Below are 22,056 nucleotides of genomic sequence, written 5' to 3' on the forward strand. Positions count from 1 at the left end.
TCTGTTTGGCTCCAGAACGTGCTGCTCTAAGAAACTGTCCCGAAACACTCCATGAACTCCAGGCTACCTTTGCAAATCTGATTCGTCCAATCTATCTGTAGATTAAAATTACCCATGGTTATTGCTGTACCTTTCTCCAAGCCACCGTTATTTCTTCCTGTATACCCGATTCCACAGCGTGCTTACTGTTACAAGTGACTTCCTACCTTTACTATTTCTTATCTCTACCCAAACTGATTCTACATCTTGATTTTTAGAACTAAGGTCATCTCTCTCTATTGTACTAATGTCATCCTTAATTAACAGAGCTACCTCTCCAACTTTTCCTAGTTTCCTGTCCTTTCAAAATGTCATGTACCCTTGAATATTCAGGTCCCAGCCTTTGTCATCTTGCAGCCATGTTTCTGTAATGGCTATCAGATCATACATATTTATTTCTAATTGATCGATCAATTCATTTGTTATGAATGCTACTTGCATTCAAATACAGAGCCTTTAGTTCTATCTTTTTATGCAACCTTTAGCCTTAGCTGCTTGCACACTCTTATTTTTGTACTTTCTGTCCCTTCCTACCATGCTCTGATTATTATTTTCCTTATTGCTACCTTGTTTTCTTGCCTTGTCCTCTCTCTTTAATTTATCATATCTTCTCTCACTTGATCCCTTGCCCCCACTTTTTTAGTTTAAAACCCTCTCTACAGCCCCAGTTATATGACCCACCAGAACACTGGTCCCAGCATAGTTCAGGTGAAGACCATCCCAACAGTACAGCTCCCACTTTCCCCGGTACTGGTGCCAGTGCTCCGAATCGAAACCCATTTCTCCACCCCCCCCATCTTCATGAGAATGGTTCCAGGGATGAGGAACTTCAGTTTCATAGATAGATTGGAGAAGTTGGGACTGTTTTCCTTGGAGAAGTGAAGATTAAGAGGAGATTTGATATAAGTGTTCAAAATCACAATGAGTCCGGACAGAGTAGATAGGGAAAAACTTCTCCCATTGGTGGAAGGATCGAGAACAAGGGGGCACAGATTTAAGGTAATTGGCAAAAGAAGCAATGGCGACATGAGGAAAAGCTTTTTCACGCAGCGAGTGGTTAGGATCTGGAATGGACTGTCAGAAAGTGCAGTGGAGGCAGGTTCAATTGAGGCATTCAAGAGGGAATTGGATTGTTATCTGAAAAAGAAGAATGGGAGAAGGCCAGGGAGTGGCACTAGGTAAATTGCTCCTTCGGAGAGCCATCACAGACATGACGGGCCAAATGGCCTCCTTCAGTGCTGTAACAATTCTGTGAAGTAATGGATTCCTTAAAGATTTTTAAAAAGCAAGTACGGTCCCGACAGGTCGAATTGCCTCCTTCTGTGCTTTATGATTCTATGATTCGAAGTATTTAACTGACTATAGATGAGATGCAGTACAGTTAGATGAACAGTAAAATCCCTTTACCTGTTACCCTGTAACCATGGAGTTAGAATATAACAACACAGGAGGAGGTTAGTTGGTCCCTGCCCTCGGAATGACCATCTGCAAGAGCATTCAATATTGTCTCATTCTCCTGCTCTTTCCCCAAAGCCTTGTTTAATTTTTATTTTCCAAATATTTATCAACTTCCCTTTTAAAAACTATTATGGATTCTGTTGCCACCTATGTTTCTGGTCAGGCATTCCTTGTCCTAATTACCTTCCATATAAAATATTTTCTCCTAACCTTCAATCATTTAGAAATTAATATCCTTTAAAATATCCTGCAAAAACATTGCTGAGGATGGGGTTCAATTGAAAATTTCACAATGCAGATTGATAGGTTGCAGTTAAGCAAAAGCATTTGGGGTTAAGGAACCAAAGAGTTGAGGTACAGATCAGCCATGATCTAATTGAATGGTGGAACAGGCTCGAGGGGCTTTTTTAAAATTCATTCATGGGATGTGGGCACTGCTGGCTCGGCCAGCATTTATTGCCCATCCCTAATTGCCCTTGAGAAGGTGGTGCTGAGCTGCCTTCTTGAACTGTTGCAGTCCATGTGAGGTAGGTACACCCACAGTGCTGTGAGGAAGGGAGTTCCTGGATTTTGATCAGGCGACAGTGAAGGAACAGTGATATAGTTCCAAATGACGATGGTGTGTGGCTTGGAGGGGAACTTGCAGATGGTGGTGTTCCCATGCATCTTTGGGATCCAAGGGGAGCTGGCAAGATGGATACAGAACCGGCTCGGTCATAGAAGACAGAGGGTAGCAGTGGAAGGGTGCTTTTCGAAATGGAGGGCTGTGACTAGTGGTGTTCCGCAGGGATCAGTGCTGGGACCTTTGCTGTTTGTATTAAATATAAATGATTTGGAGGAAAATGTAGCTGGTCTGATTAGTAAGTTTGCGGACGACACAAAGGTTGGTGGAGTTGCGGATAGTGATTGTCAAAGGATACAGCAGGATATAGATCGGTTGGAGACTTGGGCGGAGAAATGGCAGATGGAGTTTAATCCGGACAAATGTGAGGTAATGCATTTTGGAAGGTCTAATGCAGGTGGGAAGTATACAGTAAATGGCAGAACCCTTAGGAGTATTGACAGGCAGAGAGATCTGGGCGTACAGGTCCACAGGTCACTGAAAATGGCAACGCTAGTGGATAAGGTAGTCAAGAAGGCATACGGCATGCTTGCCTTCATCGGTCGGGGCATAGAGTATAAAAATTGGCAAGTCCTGCTGCAGCTGTCCAGAACTTTAGTTAGGCCACACTTAGAATATTGCGTGCAATTCTGGTCGCCACACTACCAGAAGGACGTGGAGGCTTTGGAGAGGGTACAGAAGAGGTTTACCTGGATGTTGCCTGGTCTGGAGGGCATTAGCTATGAGGAGAGGTTGGATAAACTCGGATTGTTTTCACTGGAACGACGGAGGTGGAGGGGCGACATGATAGAGGTTTACAAAGTTATGAGCGGCATGGACAGAGTGGATAGTCAGAAGCTTTTTCCCAGGGTGGAAGAGTCAGTTACTAGGGGACATAGGTTTAAGGTGAGAGGGGCAAGGTTTAGAGGGGATGTGCGAGGCAAGTTCTTTACACAGAGGGTGGTGAGTGCCTGGAACTTGTTGCCGGGGGAGGTGGTGGAAGCAGGTACCATAGAGACGTTTAAGAGGCATCTTGACAAATACATGAATAGGATGGGAATAGAGGGATACAGACCCTGGAAGTGCAGAAGGCTTTAGTTTCGGCAGGCATCAAGATCGGCACAGGCTTGGAGGGCCGAATGGCCTGTTCCTGTGCGGTACTGTTCTTTGTTCTTTGTTCTTTGTTGATACCAAACTTGGAGGAATGGCAAACAGTGAGGATGACATGAAACTCCTGCAACTGGATATAGATAGGCTAGCAGAATAGACAGATAAGTGACAGATGGCATTTAATAAAGGCAAGTGTGAGATGATGCATTTTGGTAGAAGGGTTAGGGTGAGGCAATATAGATTTAATAGCACAGTTCAGGGGAGTGTGTAGGGGTGCATGTGCATCAATCTTTGAAGGTGGCAGGACTTTTTCAGAGAGTGGTTAGTAAAGCATATGGGATCTTGGGCTTCATAAATAGAGGCATTGAGTACAAAAGCAGGGAAGTTATGCCGAACCTTTATAAAGCTCTGGTTAGGCTCCAACTGGAGTATTGCATCCAGTTCTGGTCACAACACTTCAGGAAGGATGTGAAAGTCCTTGAAAGGGCGCAAAGGAGATTTACCAGAATGGTTCCAGGGATGGAGGATTTTAGTTACAAAGTTAGGTTGGAAAAGCTGGAGTTGTTTTTCCTCGAGCAAAGGAGATTGAGGGGAGGTTTGATAAAGGTGTACAAGATTACGACAGGCACATAGACAAGAAAAAACTGTTCCCATTAACTGATGGTACGAAGACTCGGGGACATAGATTGAATGTTTTGGGCAAGAGATTCGGGGAAATGAAAGGAAGAAATTTTTTATGAAGCGAGTGGTAATGACCTGGAACTCGTTGCCCACAAGGGTGGTGGAAGTGGAGACAATCAATAATTTCAAAAGGAAATTAGATGGGCACTTGAAAGAAATACATTTTCAGGGTTACGGTGATCGAGCAGGGGAGTGGGACTGACTTGATTGCTTCGCGGACAGCCGGTGTTATGAATGCTGGACTTTGTAACATGTTTATATTTTAAAAACTGTGATTTTTAAAGGTTTAAGATGGAGTCAGAGATGTCAGGTGACCTCACATCAACTCTGCTTAAAGACAAGACAGAAATCTTGGTTATTAGGACCTCAAAGAATACAGATCAAAGACTTTTTTTGAAAAGCAGAGACTGCAGGATATAACACCTGAAGAAAAATGTGTTTCACTTACCCAGACTTTTAGGTCGTAAACAAGGAGTCAGTCATTCTAAGGATACAAATGTGCATGGCAGCTGTTAACAACGAGAAACAATGGTAGGCTCAGGTGGTTGTGTTGAAGCTAAACCTCTGGGGTGGAATTTTATGCTCTCCACCATGGCGGGTTTGGAGAGGAAGAGAACATAAAATCGGGTGGGATGGTGGTGGAGGGGGGACCCAGTCAACATCCCACCTCTGCTGAAATTTAGTCCGGGAATAGGCCTTCTTGCCCCGTCGCCAATTGAGGCCGTTAACTGGGTAATTTTAACTGGGTAATTTGCCCCTAATTAAGGGCTTCTTCCTGCCACAGCCATAATTTTGCAGGGCAGGCTTGAGGGGTTACTCAATAGCCTACTCCTGCTCCTATTTCTTATTACTTGTATGAAGGGTGGCCCTGTCGCTGCACGGGAAGCACAACACAAAAAAATCATGTGGGCTGCTTCCCGGCTGCGGGGAAGGGCCCCTAGGGGGCGGACACCCCTCCCCATCACCCCCATCCCACAAGACCGCTCCCGCCCTAATTTACCTTAAGCCTGGTTCCAGCATCGCTCCTCGGTGTCTGATGGCTGCAGCTACAGCAGCAACCACTGCCTCTGTGATGCCGCTGCAGCTGCTGGCCTCTGATTGGCTGGCCGCTCTGCAAGGCTGGAACTTCCAGGGTCCTAAATCGCATGGAAGTTAAGTGCCTAATGGGCACTAAATTCAGTGGGCCTTCCGTACAAAGAGCCAACTCGGGCATCTCGGTGTTGGTTTCCCTCAATGTCGAGACCCCCGCCACCAGCACAAAATTCTACCCCTGAACTTTGCGTATTGGAAAAGGACAATGAGCTATTGACTTTTGATTCCAGATAAATTTAACAGATTTTCTGAAGGCAGACAGATTGTAAGAGAGGAAACTAGCAGTTGCCGCCTCAGAGCAGGCTGTAAGCAAGGAAGACTGCCGTCCATGTGGGATAGGTACAACCACACTGCTGTTAGCGAGGGAGTTCCAGGATTTTGACTGAGGGCCAACGAAGGAACGGTGATATATTTCCAAGTCAGGATGGTGTGTAACGTGGAGGGGACCTTACAGGTGGTGGTGTTCACATACGCTTGCTGCCCTTGTTCAAGGTGGTAGAGGTCACAGGTTTTACCACCTATTCTCCGATTTTTCAAGATTTTTGTATTTTATATAGAAATACATTGAATTTACAGCACAGAAATAGACCTCTGGCCCAACCAGTCCATGTTGATGTTTAGGCTCCTCTCCAACTTCCTCCCACTCTATTTACTTCATCTCTTTCGGTTGTATCTTTCTATTCCTACCTCCTGTATTTATCTAGATTCCCCTTACCTGAAACCCTAAGTTCCATTGCTCCTTTTAAAGGCTTGTTATTTACAAAAAAAAATCCTCATTCATCTTTCCAAAATGGATAAATAGGGAATTCCAGGATTTTGACCCAATGATGATGAAGGAACTGTGATATATATCAGGATAGCATATGATTTTGATGATGGTATTCCCATGTGCCTGCTGCCCTTGTCTTTCTATATGGTAGAGGGATATAAGCAATGTTCCCTCTAAATTTTCTTTGTAGTGGGCAGGATACACACACCTGTGTGCACTACAGTCTTGTCCATTGTCAACTTACAGTTTAAAACTGTACTCTCACAAAGTTGTAAGCAGCCTGTTTATTTCAATGCGCGGTTCATCCCAGATGAAGGTCACCGATCGCTGGAGAGAGGCTGTGATTGGCAGAAGAGAGGCCGAAGGCTTTGTTGAGGGGGCATGGGGGAGGGGTGTTGTGGGGGTTTGGGGGAGGGGTGTGGGGGGGGGCGCGCTGACACACTCCTGCTCCTCCTGTGCTATAAAAATTACTTACCTCTGGAGCTGGCAGCTCCCGCCTCCAGTTCACTGCAGGGTTTTACTTAGCCGTGGGAAGCCCGGCCAGGAGCAGTTAAATTTAAATCAGGCTCACAATTGGACTGTGGAGGCCTGATTTAAATATGTTAATGAACCATCCCTCCTCTCCAGTGATGGAACACTCTCATGCTGTGCTACTTGCTGCTGTAAAATCGGCGTCAGGAGTGTATACATAGGGTCAGCAGCTGTGCTATTAACAGTCTCTCTGGACTAATGCTTTGTTTTTCACCACAAATATTAACACACACTTTGCCTTTGTCCCAGGACAGCTTTGTTATTTAATCTCTCCTGCCCTCTGCCCTATCAAACACCTTCCCCTTGGTTCTCTCCCTCACCCGTCCCCCTCCGCTTCACTTGCTTAAAACCTAATTCTTTTCTAAACTTTGCCAGATTTGATGAAAGGTCACAGACCTGAGACATTAACTTTGCTTCTCTCTCCACAGATGCTGCCGGACCTGCTGAGTATTTCCAACAGTCTTTGTTTTTGTTTCAGATTTCCAGCATCTGCAGTATTTTGCTTTTATCCCGTTGACTCCAGTTTGCCACACTCGGTCAAATGCTGCCACGATGTCAAGGGCAGTCACTCTCCCTCTTAAGTTCAGCTCTTTTGTCCATGTTTGGACCAAGGCTGTCATGAGGTCAGGAGCTGAGTGGCCCTGGCGGAACCCAAACTGAGCTTCAGTGAGCAGGTTATTGCTGAGTAAGTGGCGCTTGATATCACTGTCGATGACACTTTCTATCACTTTGCTGATGATCAAGAGTAGGCAGGGCCACTTTTGGTCGTCCCTCATCTTGAACCCGTGGATCATCCATGCCCTGTGCGGATTCAATTGAGTACTGTCCGCCATCTTCCAGGGACATTGAAGCAAGGCACCTCGGCTGTTGGATCAGCGATGAGGTGTTGGTTCTTTATGTTGCCCGGGGAGTTGATGATAACCTACACATGATCTTCGTGTGTGCTAGCTCTTATGCTAGGAGGAGGACTTGGCCATTTGGCCCTTCGAGCCTGCTCTCTCATTCAACAAGATCGTGGCTGATCTTCTACCTCAAATCTATTTTCCCACTCTATCCCCATATCCCTTAATTCCCTTAGTGTCCAAAAATATATCAACAACAATAACCTATATTTATATAGTACTTTTAATGTAATAAAACATCTCAAGGTGCAGATATTTTGGAGCAATGTGGGGCTGGAGGAGATTACAGTTTTAGGGAGGGAGGAGGCCATGGAGAGATTTGAAAACAAGGATGATAATTTAAAAAACAAAATGTTGCTTGACTGGAAGCCAATGTAGGTCAGTGAGCACAGGAGTGATTGGTGAACAGGACTTGATGTGAGTTAGGACATGGGCAGCAGAGTTTTGGATGACCTCAAGTTTACAGAGGGTAGAATGTGGGAAACCAGCCAGGAGTGCGTGGGAATAGTTAAATCTAGAGGTAATGAAGAATAGAGGTACTTCCTTTGCTATGTGCAGACTGGCCAAGAGAGTGTGGGAAAATGGCGCACTGACACGCAACACAAAAGTCCGAGTGTATCAAGCCTGTGTCCTCAGTACCTTGCTCTACGGCAGCAAGGCCTGGACAACGTATGTCAGCCAAGTGTGAGGTCTCAATTCATTCCATCTTCGCTGCCTCCAGAGAATCCTTGGCATCAGGTGGCAGGACCGTATCTCCAACACAGAAGTCCTCGAGGCGGCCAACATCCCCAGCATATACACCCTACTGAGCCAGCGGCGCCTGAGATGACTTGGCCATGTGAGCCGCATGGAAGATGGCAGGATCCCCAAGGACACATTGTACAGCGAGCTCGTCACTGGTATCAGACCCACCGGCCGTCCATGTCTCCGCTTTAAAGATGTCTGCAAATGTGACATGAAGTCTTGTGACATTGATCACAAGTCGTAGGAGTCAGTTGCCAGCGATCGCCAGAGCTGGCGGGCAGCCATAAAGGCGGGGCTAAAGTGTGGCGAGTCAAAGAGACTTAGCAGTTGGCAGGAAAAAAGACAGAAGTGCAAGGAGAGAGCCAACTGTGTAACAACCCCGACAACCAATTTTATCTGCAGCACCTGTGGAAGAGCCTGTCACTCTAGAATTGGCTTTTATAGCCACTCCAGGCGCTGCTTCACAAACCACTGACCACCTCCAGGCACTTACCCATTGTCTCTCGAGACAAGGAGGCCAAAGAGAAGAAAGAAGAAGAAGAGGTAATGAAGGCGTGAACAAGGGTTTCAGCAGCAGGTGAGAGGTGGAAATAGGTGGTGAAGGCCTTCTCAGGTGTGCAAATGAATTCCGACCTGAGCCCGATAGAACCACATCTGACCCGAGCCCAACCCAGCCTGAGTCCTTTCATTTTTTCCCGCGCCCGACCCGATCTGACCCAACCACCGGAATGTAATCAACTTTATTGAAGAGTCTGTGCTCTATCTTGGATGGAATTGCTCACTGCAGACTAGTGCGGAGTGTTTCCCGCCTTGATGTCCTGGCTGTCACTGTGTCCGACCTGACCCGACCCAACCCGAGCCCAAATGCCGGACCCGGAAGAGCGACCCAACCTGACCTGAACCTGACACATGTCGTGGGGTCCCGTCGGGCTCAGGCCGGATAGCCATGCTCTAATAGGCAGGTCTTAGTGATGGCGTGAATATTAGGTCGGATGCTCATCTCGGGGTCAAACGTGACACCAGTGTTGCAAACAAACTAGCTTAATCTCAGACTATTGCCAGGGAGAGGGATAGCGTCAGTAGCTAGGGAACAGAGTTTGGAGTGGGGAAATTTCTGCTGATCCAGTACGGGATGTTGGATAAGCAAGTGATATTCTGGCTCTGATTAGATAGATATGAATGGAACCAGGTGCGAGCAGTCCCGCCCAGCTGGACAACAGTGAAGAGGTGTCGGAGAAGGATGGTGTGGTCAACCGTGTCAAAGGCTGCAGACAGGTTGAGAAGGGCCTCTGTCTTGAATATACTTAATGACTGAGCATCCACAGCTCTCTGGGGTAGAGACCGGAGGGGCCAGTGCTCCAGTAAATCTTTAAGGTCCCCACCCCGCTTACCTTAATTGGACGGCGAATGTGGCCTTGCGCCACTAATTTGCCAATTCGGGCAAAATCGATGTCGGGCGACCACTCCCAGCATAGTGCAAGGTCGAGACTTGCGTTTGACCCCCCCCCCCCCCCCACCCACCGATGTCGGGGTCCCCACCCAATACGCAAAATCCTGCCCCCATGTTCTGGATTCCCCAGCCAGGGAAAGCATTTTCTCAGCATTGACCTTTAAGATCAACTCTCATTCTTCTGCATGGCTTTCTTTTCTTGGGCTGAGTCCTGCGGTAAAGAAAAACCCATATGGCCTCTTTTATTTGCCCGCACTACTCCCTGAACCAGTGGCTGACCTTATTTGGGTTCCGAAGCTGCGTTTGTGCAGTCGGGAGGATTTTCGATTGAGAAGCTGGGCTTTTGGGAGACGTTGCCTTAGCCTTTTGTTTACAAGCTGCTCGTTTCTAAGGCTCACATGATCACCGGAGCTGGGCAGTGCAGTGACTGACGTGCATATTTGCACGTTCTGTTTTTTTTGTAAATGCTTCAGCGAAGCGCAGACAGAAAGAGAGGAAAAACAGAGAGCGAGAGCTGGAGAAGTAACTGGGGAAAGGGGGAGGGTGAAGCAAAAAGCAGGACTTATTTTTAGAAAACAACATCAGTTTCCAGTAGATTTCTGATTTATTCATTCCAGATTAAAGAGGAAACGCTGTGTTAGAAAATAAGAGACAAATATTTTATTACAGAAAAAAGACTTAACAAAATGTCAGTTTCCAATTTAGCAGAAGAAAGCTTGCATGGTGAGTATTGTCAACGACTCCACAGACGCGCTTTTATCTAATAATGTATTCTTATTTTTAATATTGTTCGATGTTATTTCTAATCAATGCTTTTAATAATTCTGATGAGCATCTATATGAGAACAGGCAAATGGATAACATATTTGTTTGCTGCTGTAGGGTCAGAATGCAATATTTATTTAAGCTTTTTTGTGTCTCATTTAAAATAAAATCCTGATTTTTTTTGCAGTTAATATTTGATTCAAGGTGTTAAAATAAACAGCTGTAATGGCGATTTAAACCAACAAATATATTTTCTTTGAACTAATTTTTTTTGGCGATTCTTTTGCATCAGTTTGTTCGTGTTTTTTTAATGTAATCAATTGATTCATGTGTTTTTTGATTGATTTCTGTGTTTTTGTTGGTAAATTGAATCAGACGGGTGAAATCACTGGGTCATCGTTCTGCTTTGCTACTGTTGTGTTATTCAAATTTGCCAGTTGCTGCTGCCTGAATGAATGGGCGAAAGGGTTGTGATTAGACCAGGCGGGAGGGTCCTGGGGAACTTAAAGCAACAGTGCAGTCACAATTGTAATGTAGGAAATTGTAATGTAGCATTTTGTTGCAGAGAAAGCTCCCACAAACAAGCAATGTGATAACCAATCTGTTGATGTTGATTGAAGTATTTATATTGGCCAGGGCGCAGGATGGGGTACTCTGCTGTTCTTTGAAATTGTGCGGTGTCTTAACCGAGTGATGGCATGTCCAACAGTGCAGCACTCCCTCGGTAATGTATCGGAAACGTTCACGTCTCTGTAGTGGGACTCAAACGCGCAAGTTTCTGACTTGGAGGCAATAGTGCTACCCACTGAGCCACATCTGACGTTCGGGCGGAGAAATTGGATCTAACTTCTTCGAAATAAGTGCTGAAGTGGTACACACACAAGGGTAAGCTGTAAATGTGCCTATGCCCAGAGCAGAACCGAGGAATGTATATTGGGAAATCACTATGCTCAAAATCCGAATTCCCACCTGCCAAGAGCAAGCACTGTCAAACTTAAAAGCAAAATACTGCAGATGCTGGAAATCTGAAATTAAAACAAGAAATGCTGGAACCACTCAGCAGGTCTGGCAGCATCTGTGGAAAGAGAAGCAGAGTTAACGTTTCGGGTCAGTGACCCTTCTTCGGAACTGACAAATATTAGAAATGTCAAACTTAATCTGACAGTGCAGTGTTGTACAATATAAACCAGAGTACTCCAATCTGTAACACAGTATGTATAATACATTAAAAGCCTTGCACGTGGCACAGTAAACATTACTTCCTGTCACACTTTAGCTGGGAGAGTTTCTCTCTATATTGGTGGCTGCTTGTAAATTCAGGTTCTTCTACAAGGTCAGAAGAGACTGACATTCTTTTGTTGTCTATTTCTTTTTACTTCATTCTCGGGATGTCACTGACAAGGCCGGCACTTATTGCCCATCCTGAGAAGTTGGTGGCAGTGGACATGCATCTTGAACCGCTGCAGTCCATGTGGCGAAAGTGCTTCCACTGCACTTTTGAGTAGGGAATTCCATGATTTTGACCTAGTGCGATGAAGAGTATATACTGTTCCTTTTAAAAAGATTCTACTTGTAGATTGGTAGGTTTCCAATCTAATCAGGTATGATTTGTGAAGTGGTGATATTAAGTTTACAATGGTGACAACATCTTGGCAGCTGAATGTTCTGCACGTGCAGTATTGCAAGATGTTCTTTATATCAAGTCATAGAGTCATTTATGGCACAGAAAGAAACCATTCAGCCCATCTAGTCCATGCTGGCTCTCCACAGAGCTATCCATTCAGTCCCACTCCCCCGCTCGATCCCCGTAGCCCTCCAAGTCTCTTTCTGTCAAGTGGTCATCCAACTTCCTCTTGAAGTCATTGATTGTCTCCGCTTCCACCACCCTTGTGGACAGTGAGTTCCAGGTCATTACAACTCGCTGAGTAAAAAAGGTGCTTCCTCATATTCCCCCTGCATCTTTTGCCCCACACTTTCAATTTGTGTCCCCTAATCCTTATACCATTAGTTAACCTGAACAGTTTTTCCTTGTCTAACTTATCTAAGCCTGTCATAATCTTGTACACTTCTATTAAATCTCCCCTCAATCTCCTTTTGTTCGAAGAAGAGCAAATCCAGCTTTTTCCAACCTATCCTTGTAACTAAAATTGCCCATGCCTGGAACCATTCCGGTAAATCTCCTCTGCACCTTCTGAACAACTTTCACATCCTTCCTGAAGTGTGGTGACCAGAACTGGATGCAGTACCCCAGTTGGGGCCTAACCAGAGTTTTCTAAAAGTTCAGCATAACTTCCCTGCTTTGTACTCAATGCCTCTTTATGAAGCCCAAGGTCCCATATCCTTTACTAATCACTCTGAACATGTCCTGCCACCTTCAAAGATCAATGCACATGCACCCCCAGGTCCCTCTGTTCCTGAACACTCTTTAGAACTATGCCTTTAAGTCTATATTGCCTCTCCCTACTCCTTCTGCCAAAATGCATCACCTCACACTTGTCAGTATCAAATTCCATCAGCCACCTGTCTGCCCACTTTGCTAGCCTATCTATGTCTTGTTGCAGGCGATTCATATCATTCTCATTGTTTGCCACACCACCCAAAGCAAATGTCATGTGCCACTGCTCGTGATAGGTCAGAGAACAGGATACATTATACCATGTAATGCACAAGATGTTAATGCTGCCAATATGAAGTTGTGTCCCTTTTAAAATGACAAAGTGTGATATCTGTTAAGTAAACAGTGGGTGAGGTCAATTGTTCTTTAAGTTGCAGGTCAGAACCTTGAGTTTCGATTTATTTTTCCAGTGTGATTGATAAAGTCAGTCCGAGATCACAAATGCTTAACCTCCTGTGCCAATTAAGGTACTTCTGTATGGCATACCCTCTCTGTAAATTACAAATGATTGCCACTGTTTTGAGTGTGACAATTAGGGAATGTATGTGGATGTGCCACATCAATATAGATATTGCTTTCAAAATAGAATTGCATAAACACTTGTAGAAGGAAAAAATTGCAGGGCTATGGGGAAAGAGTGGGTGCAGTGGGACTAATTGTATAGTTCTTTTCAAAGAGCTGACACAGGCATGATGGGCGGAATGGCCTCCCATGCTGTGTGGTGCTATGGTAGTTTCTATTGAATTTGTCCTGTCAACATCTTCTAAAAGTAGAAGTAAGAACAGCACAGACGGAGGCCATTCAGCCTGTCGTGTCCGTGCTTGCTCTGTAAGAACCCACTCCCTGCCTTTTTCCTGTAGCCCTGAAACTTTTTTTCTTTTCCAATTCCCTTTTGAAAGTCACGATTGAATCTGCTTCCACCAGACTCTTGGGCAGTGTATTCCACTTCCTAACTACTTGCTGCATTTAAAATAAACTTCTCCTCATGTCGCCATTACTTCTTTTGCCAATCACCTCAAATTGGTGTCCTCTGGTTCTTGACCCTTCCACCAATGGGAACAGTTTCTTTCTATCTACTCAGTCCAGACCCCTCATGATTTAGAACACCACTCTGCACTAATTTCACCCGGCCCTACTTTTATTTCCCTTAGGAGTATAAACCTAAGATTGTCTCATCGAGAGCATTTCATTTTATTTACCTTGGTGAGATCCTCCTTTAACCGCCTTTATTTGTAGACTGTAAAGTTTAAGCTGCACTAACATTTCCTCAGTGATTGCTCATTGCTGTTAGTCATGGTTTATGATGTTGTCTGAACTCTCCAATGCTATAACTTTGTCCCTATCACTTTTTATAACCCTCTGTATAACTCATCATTTGTTGCCTGTTGTTTTGTGTTGACCTGTTACTGAGGGTTCATTGGGCTGATATTTTTTAAAAACACATTAGCTCAGTGTTCAGTATCAGTGTGCTGTGTGACATTCATCTAATTGTTCTTTGGAATATTCTGCTAGAATTAAGAGGTTATACCTGTCAAGTAAGAGACTGGGGCTGACCTGATAGAGGTTTTAAAATTATGCAAGTGTTTGATCGGATAGACGTAGATAAAATGTTTCTGCTTGAGGAGAGACCAAAAATAGAGGTCATAAATAGAAGATAGTCACCAATAAATCCAATAAGGAATTCAAGAGGAACTTCTTTACCCAGAGAGTGGTTAGAATGTAGAACTCACTACCATAAGGAACAGTTGAGGGAAACAGCATAGATGCATTTAAGGCAAAGCTCGACAAGCACATGACAGAGAAAAGAAACGAAGGATTGTTGATGAGGTGGGAGCAGGCTCCTGTGGAGTATTAGCACTGGTTGGGTGGAGAGGTCTGTTTCTGTGTTGTAAATCCTGTGTCATTCTGTGAATAAACTCAGTGCTAGGTGCACAGATATGCTGAAGTCCACGAGTGAGTTCTTGATCTCAGCCACCTCTGGTGGGGCAAGCGTTGAGCTGGGTTGTGGTTACCTCCCAGTGATGGGGAGAAGAGTCAGTGAGGAGACCGAAGGCCACAGTTAAGCGGGTAATGCCTTGTCGTTGTTGGTTACAGGGCCATTTGTGACATACTTTCAGGCTATGCATCAGGCCTTTAGATTGTAGATGATCGAAGACTTGGTGGTTTGTATGTGGGGGGACAGGAGGGGGAGGTAAAACAGAGGGGTTTTACCATAATGAGTATACCATAAATATGAAAGTCTAAAGACGAGAGCTCTAGAAGTTCAGAAGCAAGTGTTAGTGATTCGATGGTTACAGGAACAGGCCATTCGGCCCTGATCGGCACAGGCTTGGAGGGCCGAATGGCCTGTTCCTGTTCTGTACTGTTCTTTGTTCTTTATATAGGTTATGTCTGTGACGTTTAAGATCTCTCTGCTCATTCCCTCGCTCTCTCTCCTTGTGCACCCCTGCTGTCTCTCCCCTTGTGTCCCTCCATACTCTCTTCCCTTCTCCTGCCCCCGTCACAATTTTAATCACTGCACCAATGGTGGCCGTGCCTTCGGCTGCCTTGGCCCTAAGCCCTGGAATTACCTCCTTAAACCTTTCTGCCTCCCTACCTTTCATCCTTTAAGATGTTCCTTAAAGCATACCTTTTTTAGGGGAGTTTGAAAGAAAGCTTCACACCCAGATGATGGTGGGTGTCTGGAACTCACTACTGGAAAGGGTGGTAGAAGCAGAGACCCTCATCACATTTAAAAAAACACTTGGATATGGTCTCGAGGTGCTGTAACCTACAGGGCTATGGGCCAAGAGCTGGAAGGTGGGATTCGGCCTGATAGCTCTTTTGTTGGCTAGCACAGACAAAATGGGCTGAATAGCCTCCTTCTGTGCTGTGTGTTTCTACCTCTTTGACTAAGCTCCTGTGAAGCGCCTTGGGACACTTTACTACATGAAAGGCACTGTGTAAATGCATGTTGTTGTCAGTATGAGTTTTGCTCTTGTTTTCAAAAGGAAAGAGGTGTCATGATTTGCCAGCAGTTTTAACACCACTACCTCTCTCTCTGGCTATTTCTGAAATAGTGTGTGTCAATGACATCATTGATGCAATGGTTATTAGCCCAACAGTATAACTAAACTTAACACCAAGGATGTGAAGCCAGTGATGCTGGCTGTCTCAGGAATCCTGCCATTTCACCAATGCCTGTTGATTTATCCCAGGTCCATTACCCTCCATTGACACCTTTGGCACTGGCTGAAAGCAAATAAAATAAATAAACTTGTATTTATATTGTGCTGTATCACATCTCACAGAAAGTTCTCAAGTGGCTTCATGTACAGTGAGTTACTGTGCCTATTATGTCGGCAAATGCATTTAGGAACAGCAAGATCCCAGTAATAAGCGAATCATAGAATCTTACAGTGCAGAAGGAGGCTATTCAGCCCATCCCACCTGTGTTGACTCTTTGAAAGAGCTATCCAATTCATCCCGCTCCCCTGCGTTTTCCCATAGCTCTGCTATTTTGACACCTTAAAGTATTTATCTAATTCCCTTTCAAAGTGACAATTGTATCTGCTTCCACTGACCTTATAGGCAGTGCATTCCAGATCTTAACAAGTCACAAAAAACTTTGCCTCATCTCACCAGTGGATTGATGAGTTTATTTGTTTTTTAAGTTTATGTCACTAGTGGAATGCCGCAAGGATCAGTGTTGGGGCCTCAACTATTTACAATCTATATTAATGACTTGGACGAAGAGTCAGGGAGTAATGTATCCGAAGAAGGGTCACTGACCCGAAACGTTAACTCTGCTTCTCTTTTCACAGATGCTGCCAGACCTGCTGAGTGGTTCCAGCATTTCTTGTTTTTATTTCAGATTTCCAGCATCTGCAGTATTTTGCTTTTATTATAGTAATGTATCAGCGTTTGCTGATGATACAAAGCTAGGTGGGAATGTAAGCTATGAGGAGGGCACAAAGAGGCTGCAAAGAGATATAGACAGGTTAAGTGAGTGGGCAGCATGGTGGCAGATGGGTTATAATGTGGGGAAGTGTGATGCTATTTCCTTTGATTGTAAGAATGGAAAAACAGAATATTTTTTCAAATGTTGATGTTTAGAGAGACTTGGGTGTAATCGTACAGAAACATGCAGCTACAGCAAGCAATTAGGAAAGCAAATGGCATGTTGTCCTTTATTGCAAGGGGGTTGGAGTACAAGAATAAAGAAGGCTTGCTACAATTGTACAGGGCTTTGGTGAGACCAGACCTGGAATACTGTGTGCAGGTTTGGTCTTCATATTTAAGGAAGGATATACTTGCATTAGAGGCGGTACAGCAAAGGTTCATTAGACTGGTCCCTGGGATGAGAGGGCTGTCCTATGGTGAAAGGTTGAGTAAATTAGGTCTATATTTTCTGGAGTTTACAAGAATGAGAGGTGATCTCATTAAAACATATAAGATTATGAAGGGGCTTGTTAGGGTGGGTACTGAGACGATGTTTCCTCTGGCTGGGGAATCTAGAATGATGGGGGCACAGTTTCAGAATAAGGGGCTGATGATTTAGGACTGAGATGAGGAAAGATTTCTTCACTCAAAGGGTTGTGAATCTTTGGAATTCTCTACCCCAGTGGGTTGCGGATACGCCATCATTGAATATATTTAAGGTCGAGATAGACAGATTTTTGATCTCTGAGGGAAATAAGGGATATGAGGATCGGGCAGGAAAGTGGAGTTGAAACCCAAGATAAGTCATGATCATCGTGAATGGTGGAACAGGCTTGATGGGCTGTATGGTTTACTCCTTCTTCTATTTCTTATGTTCTTGTATAATGTTGGTCCAAATGTCAACTTTTCTAAAAGGGGGAATGAGTAGGAGGGTCGGATTTGACTTAATAGCTTCTCATCCATGCTTCTGCTATTTCTAAACTGGACTATTCCAATGCTCTCCCATTCGGGCGGATGTTAGGGATCCCAAGATCCCAGTGGAAGAACAAGATATTCCAACACAGCGACATTTACTTCATCGAGTTTTCAAATCCCTTCATTGTATTGCTCCTTCTATCTTTGCTTGGAACATTGGAAGGTAAGAGTAGGCCTTTCAGCCCATCGAGACTGCTCTGCCATTCAGTTAGATCATGGCGGATCATCTACCTCCATGCCACTTTAACCGCGTTATCCCCATATCCCTTGATGTCATTAGTATCTAGATATTTATTGATTTCAATCTTGAACATGGGACCTATAATGACTCCCAGTATGACAGTACCTCAATTTTAAAAATCCTCATCCTAGTTTTCAAATCTCTCTAAAACCTCACCCTTCACTATCTCTGTAATCTCCTCCAGCTCCACAAGCCTTCTAAATCTCTGTACTGCTCCAATTCTGGCCTCTTGCGCATACCTGGTTTTCATTGTTTCATCGTGAGCAGCCATGCCTTCAGCTATCATGTTCCTAAGCTCTGGAATTCCCTCAATAAACCTCTGTGCCTCTTTATATCTCTCCCCTCCTTTAAGACTCTCGTTGGCTAAACCTGTTGGATTATCTCTTTATGTGGTTCGGTATCAACTTTTCTCTAATGCTCCTGTGAAGTGCCTTGGGACATTTTACTCCATTAAAGGTGCAATAATCATGCAAATTTTGTTGTTGATACAATGGTGATAGAGTTGATGACTTATCATAGCAGTCTCTCTTTTGTTTAGTCTCCAACAGAGCCAGACATGAAGTGAGGAAAATCCCAGTGGTAATCAGCTTTCTGAGCTGTCGTTCCATAGTTATCTTTTTCTTCCCAAGCATACTACATGTCATGTCCCAAATTGAGAGAGTAAATTTGTGATCCTCACTTGCTGTGTGGGGATATCAGATGAGGACACAATCTGGTTTGAGGGTTGTAGCCACACCACCCCAGCCCCCCTCTCCCCCAACCATTGAAGAGGTGACTAAAGTAGTGGACAGGGAAATGTCAATGGATGTAATTTATATAGACTTCCAGAAGGCATTTGATAAAGTCCCTCATAAAAGACTGTTAGCAAAAGTTGAAATTCATGGTATTGAAGGCAAATTATTGACCTGGTTAGGAAATTGGCTGAGTGGTAGGATACAGAGAGTAGGGATAATGGGCAGGTACTCTAATTCGCAGGATCTATATCACCATATTTATTAATGACTTAGATAGGATGGAAAGCTACATAATGAAACAAACATAGACAACAATGTAGATGGAAGCATATGATTATGAATAGTTATTAATAGATTAAGTGAATTGATAAAACTGTGGCAAATGGATTTCAAGGTAAGCAAGTGTGAGAACGTAGGAATGTAGGAGTAGGCCATTTGGCCCCTCGAGCCTGCTCTGCCATTCAACCAGATCATGGCTGATCTTCGACCTTCATGCGATTTTCCTGCATTATCCCCATATCCCTTGATATCTTTTTGGACCTTCAAAGGATAGAACAGAGTACTTTCTAAATGGTGAAAAGCTAGAAACAGTGGAAGTTGAAAGAGACTTGGGGGGGGGGGGGGGGTGGTCTAGGTATACTGTTACGACCGCTCCAGACAAAGCCCCCAACCAAAATATATGATTCTGATTGTGGTGGGAGCAATGCACTGTCAATTCAGTCCTGTCGCTCCACAGGTTGCATCATATTTCTTTAAGCTTTCCAGATCAAAGAAAGCAGTAGCCAAATTGAAACAATCTTGTAACCCCCGAATGAGGGGAACCAAACCAGGTATCTTTAGATATCAACAAATTAACTATTTATTTAAAAAAACTAAAATCTTAAACATTACTAAGATAAACCAATATCTAAAGACCCTATAAATTTTTACTTAAAAATCTAACTCCCGCATTCGCATACATATACTCAAACTAACAGTAGTTTGGTTTTTAATTAACTGCCTGAAAAAATAGGAAAAACAATAAAATCTGCAGATTACCCTTCCTGACGAATGGTCTTCTAATGCAACACAGTCAAAGTTCACTTGCAGCCTTCTGAGCTCCGATGAATCCGAAGATCCTTCCAAAGATAGGAATTCAGAAGTTCAGTTCAGCAGTTGTAGTATTAAACTCTTTTTTTTTTCCAGGGAAGAACACAGCTGATCAATAATTTGTTGTGAAAGAATAAAAACCTTTTATATTTTTTTAAGAAATTAATTTGGCTGGAAGCATTTTAGAATTTTGAGAGAGAAACCCCACAGGGTTGAAATTGACTTCGAGAGCTCTCCTATTTCCTTCACGTGCTGGAACAGTCTGTCAACTGAACAAACCAGTTTTTTGCCAGCCAGTTAAAAGTCAGAATGGATACATTGAAGCTCTCTCTCTCTCTCTCTATCTCTATGGTTGTTGCCTGGCAACCAGAATGCACTTTGGCTCACTGACGCCGGAGCTTGCTGCCTTAAAGAAGTACTGATCATTTACAGCCTTAAAGGCGCATCGCAATATTTCCTGAGGAAAAGAAAACACAGCATCGTGACAATATAGATCATTAAAATGTCATGAACAGGTCCAGAAAATAATCAAAATGGACAATGCAGTGCTGACCTTCATATCTAGAGGACTAGAATACAAGCGGGTAGAAGTTAGGCTTCAGCTGTACAAAACCCTGGTTAGATCACACCTGGAATAGTGTTCAGTTTTGGGCACCACACCTTCAGCAGGATATATTGGCCTTGGAGTGTAGATTTACCAGAATGGTCCTGGACTCCAAGTGTTAAACTTATGAGGACAGAGTACATAAACTAGAGTTGTATTCTCTGGAATTTGGGAAGTTAAGGGATGATATGATCAAATTTTTCAAAATATTAAGGGTAGATAGAGAGAAATTATTTTCCCTTGTTGGGGAGCCTAGGACTAGGGGACAGCCTAAAAATTAGAGCCGGACATTTCAGAAATGAAGTTTGGAAGCACTTCCACATGCAAAGGTTGGTAGAAGTTTGGAACTTGCTTCTGCAAACAGTAGCTGATGATGGGCCAGTTGTTAATTTTAAATCTGAGGTTAATAGATTTTTGTTAATCAGAGGTATTGAGGGATATGGGGTAAAGGCAAGAATATGGAGTCAGGTCATAGATCGGCCATGATCTTGCTGAATTAAGGAATGGACTTGAAGGGCTAAATGACCTACCCTTTTTCCTGTGATCCTGCGTTCATTGAATAGCCTGGCAAATCTCGCCCTCTTAAAAACAAATGGGCCCTATGGGCCTGAAATCCCCCTCCTGCCTTCTTGAGTTAGTGATGTTAAGGGAGGAAGCGCTAAGCATTGGGAGTCAGAAGGACAAGAATTGGCCAGTTGCCTGACAATAGGCCCACTTGGCTCCATTGCATTGGGCAGGAAATGGTGCGTGGGAAAACAAAATGTTTCTTAGCAGTTAGGTGAAAGAAGTAAGCGTATTCACAGCCTGCCACCTTCTGCGGCAGTGAGTGAAGATTCATATAACTGGTTGTTTCTGCTTGGAGTCAGCAGGTAGTGGGATGTTTACTTGCTCTTGTAGTTTGTTGTCATGTGTATTTGCTTTTTTGGAAAGGTATCATATCCTATTTGAAAGACTTGTATTTATCTTGCGCTTTGAAGACCACTGGTTGTTCCAAAGCGCTGTATAGTCAATTAAGTACTTTCTGAAGTGTAGTCACTATTTTAATGTAGGAAGCGCAGCAACCAAATTGTGCACAATGTGAAAATGAGCTGATAATCTGTTTTAGTGATGTTCAGTGAGAGATAAATATTGGCCAGATCACTGCGGGGAGCTCCTCTGCTCTTCAAAATACTGGCATGGGATCTTTAATATACACCTGAGAGGGCAGAGGGGACCTCAGTTTCATGTTTCGTCAAACAGACAGTACCTCCATCAGTGCAGCACTCCCTCAGTACTGCACTGGGAGTATCAGCCTTAATTATTCTGCTTAAATCTCTAGATTGGGATGAACCCACAACCTTCTAACATAGGCTAGAATGCCACTGACTGAGGCATGGTTGACGATTAAGGGGAGAAGAGGTGACGGGAAGTTAGGTGAGGGGGATGAGGGGTGATGAGAGAGAGAGAGGAAGGTCAGTGGAGGGATGTGAGAGGTTTGAAATGTGACAGGAGAGGTGATGGGAGAAATGTGTGGAAGATGAGCGGAGGGAATGATGAGTAAATGTGAGGAGTGTATACCATTGTTAACCCAGCAATTCACAGTGTAACGGTTGGGGGGGGGCGGGGTGCGGGGGGTAGTCAGTATAATAGTGGTAATGTCACTGGACTAGTAATTCAGATGACTAGACTAATGCTGTGGGGACATGGGTTCAAAGCCCACCATGGCAGATGGTGAAATTTGAATTCAATTCATAAATCTGGATTTAAAAAAGCTAGTCCAATGGTAACCATGAAATCATTGTCAATTGTTGTAAAAACCCATTTGGTTCACTAATGTCTTTTAGGGAAGGAAATCTGCCATTCTTATCTGGTCTGGCCTACATGTGACAATGTGAGGCAAGTGTGGTTGACTCTTAACTGCCCTCCGAAATGGCCTAGCAAGCCACTCAGTCCAAGGGCAATTTGGGATGGGCAAC

The 22,056-nt window shown here is 44.0% G+C and overlaps 1 protein-coding gene across 1 annotated transcript in view; it reads left to right on the top strand.

The window, feature by feature from the left end:
• Nucleotides 1-9,873: 9,873 nt before the first annotated feature.
• Nucleotides 9,874-22,056, top strand: part of LOC137368213 (BCL2/adenovirus E1B 19 kDa protein-interacting protein 3-like) — a 70,882-nt gene continuing 58,699 nt past the window's right edge. The window contains exon 1 of the mRNA XM_068028708.1: nucleotides 9,874-10,100. Within this exon, the coding sequence (XP_067884809.1) occupies nucleotides 10,064-10,100 (37 nt within the window). The 5' untranslated portion in view covers nucleotides 9,874-10,063. The remainder of the gene's footprint in view (nucleotides 10,101-22,056) is intronic.

The sequence above is a fragment of the Heterodontus francisci genome, chromosome 1 (genome assembly GCF_036365525.1).
Source record: "Heterodontus francisci isolate sHetFra1 chromosome 1, sHetFra1.hap1, whole genome shotgun sequence".
Lineage (NCBI taxonomy): Eukaryota > Metazoa > Chordata > Chondrichthyes > Heterodontiformes > Heterodontidae > Heterodontus > Heterodontus francisci.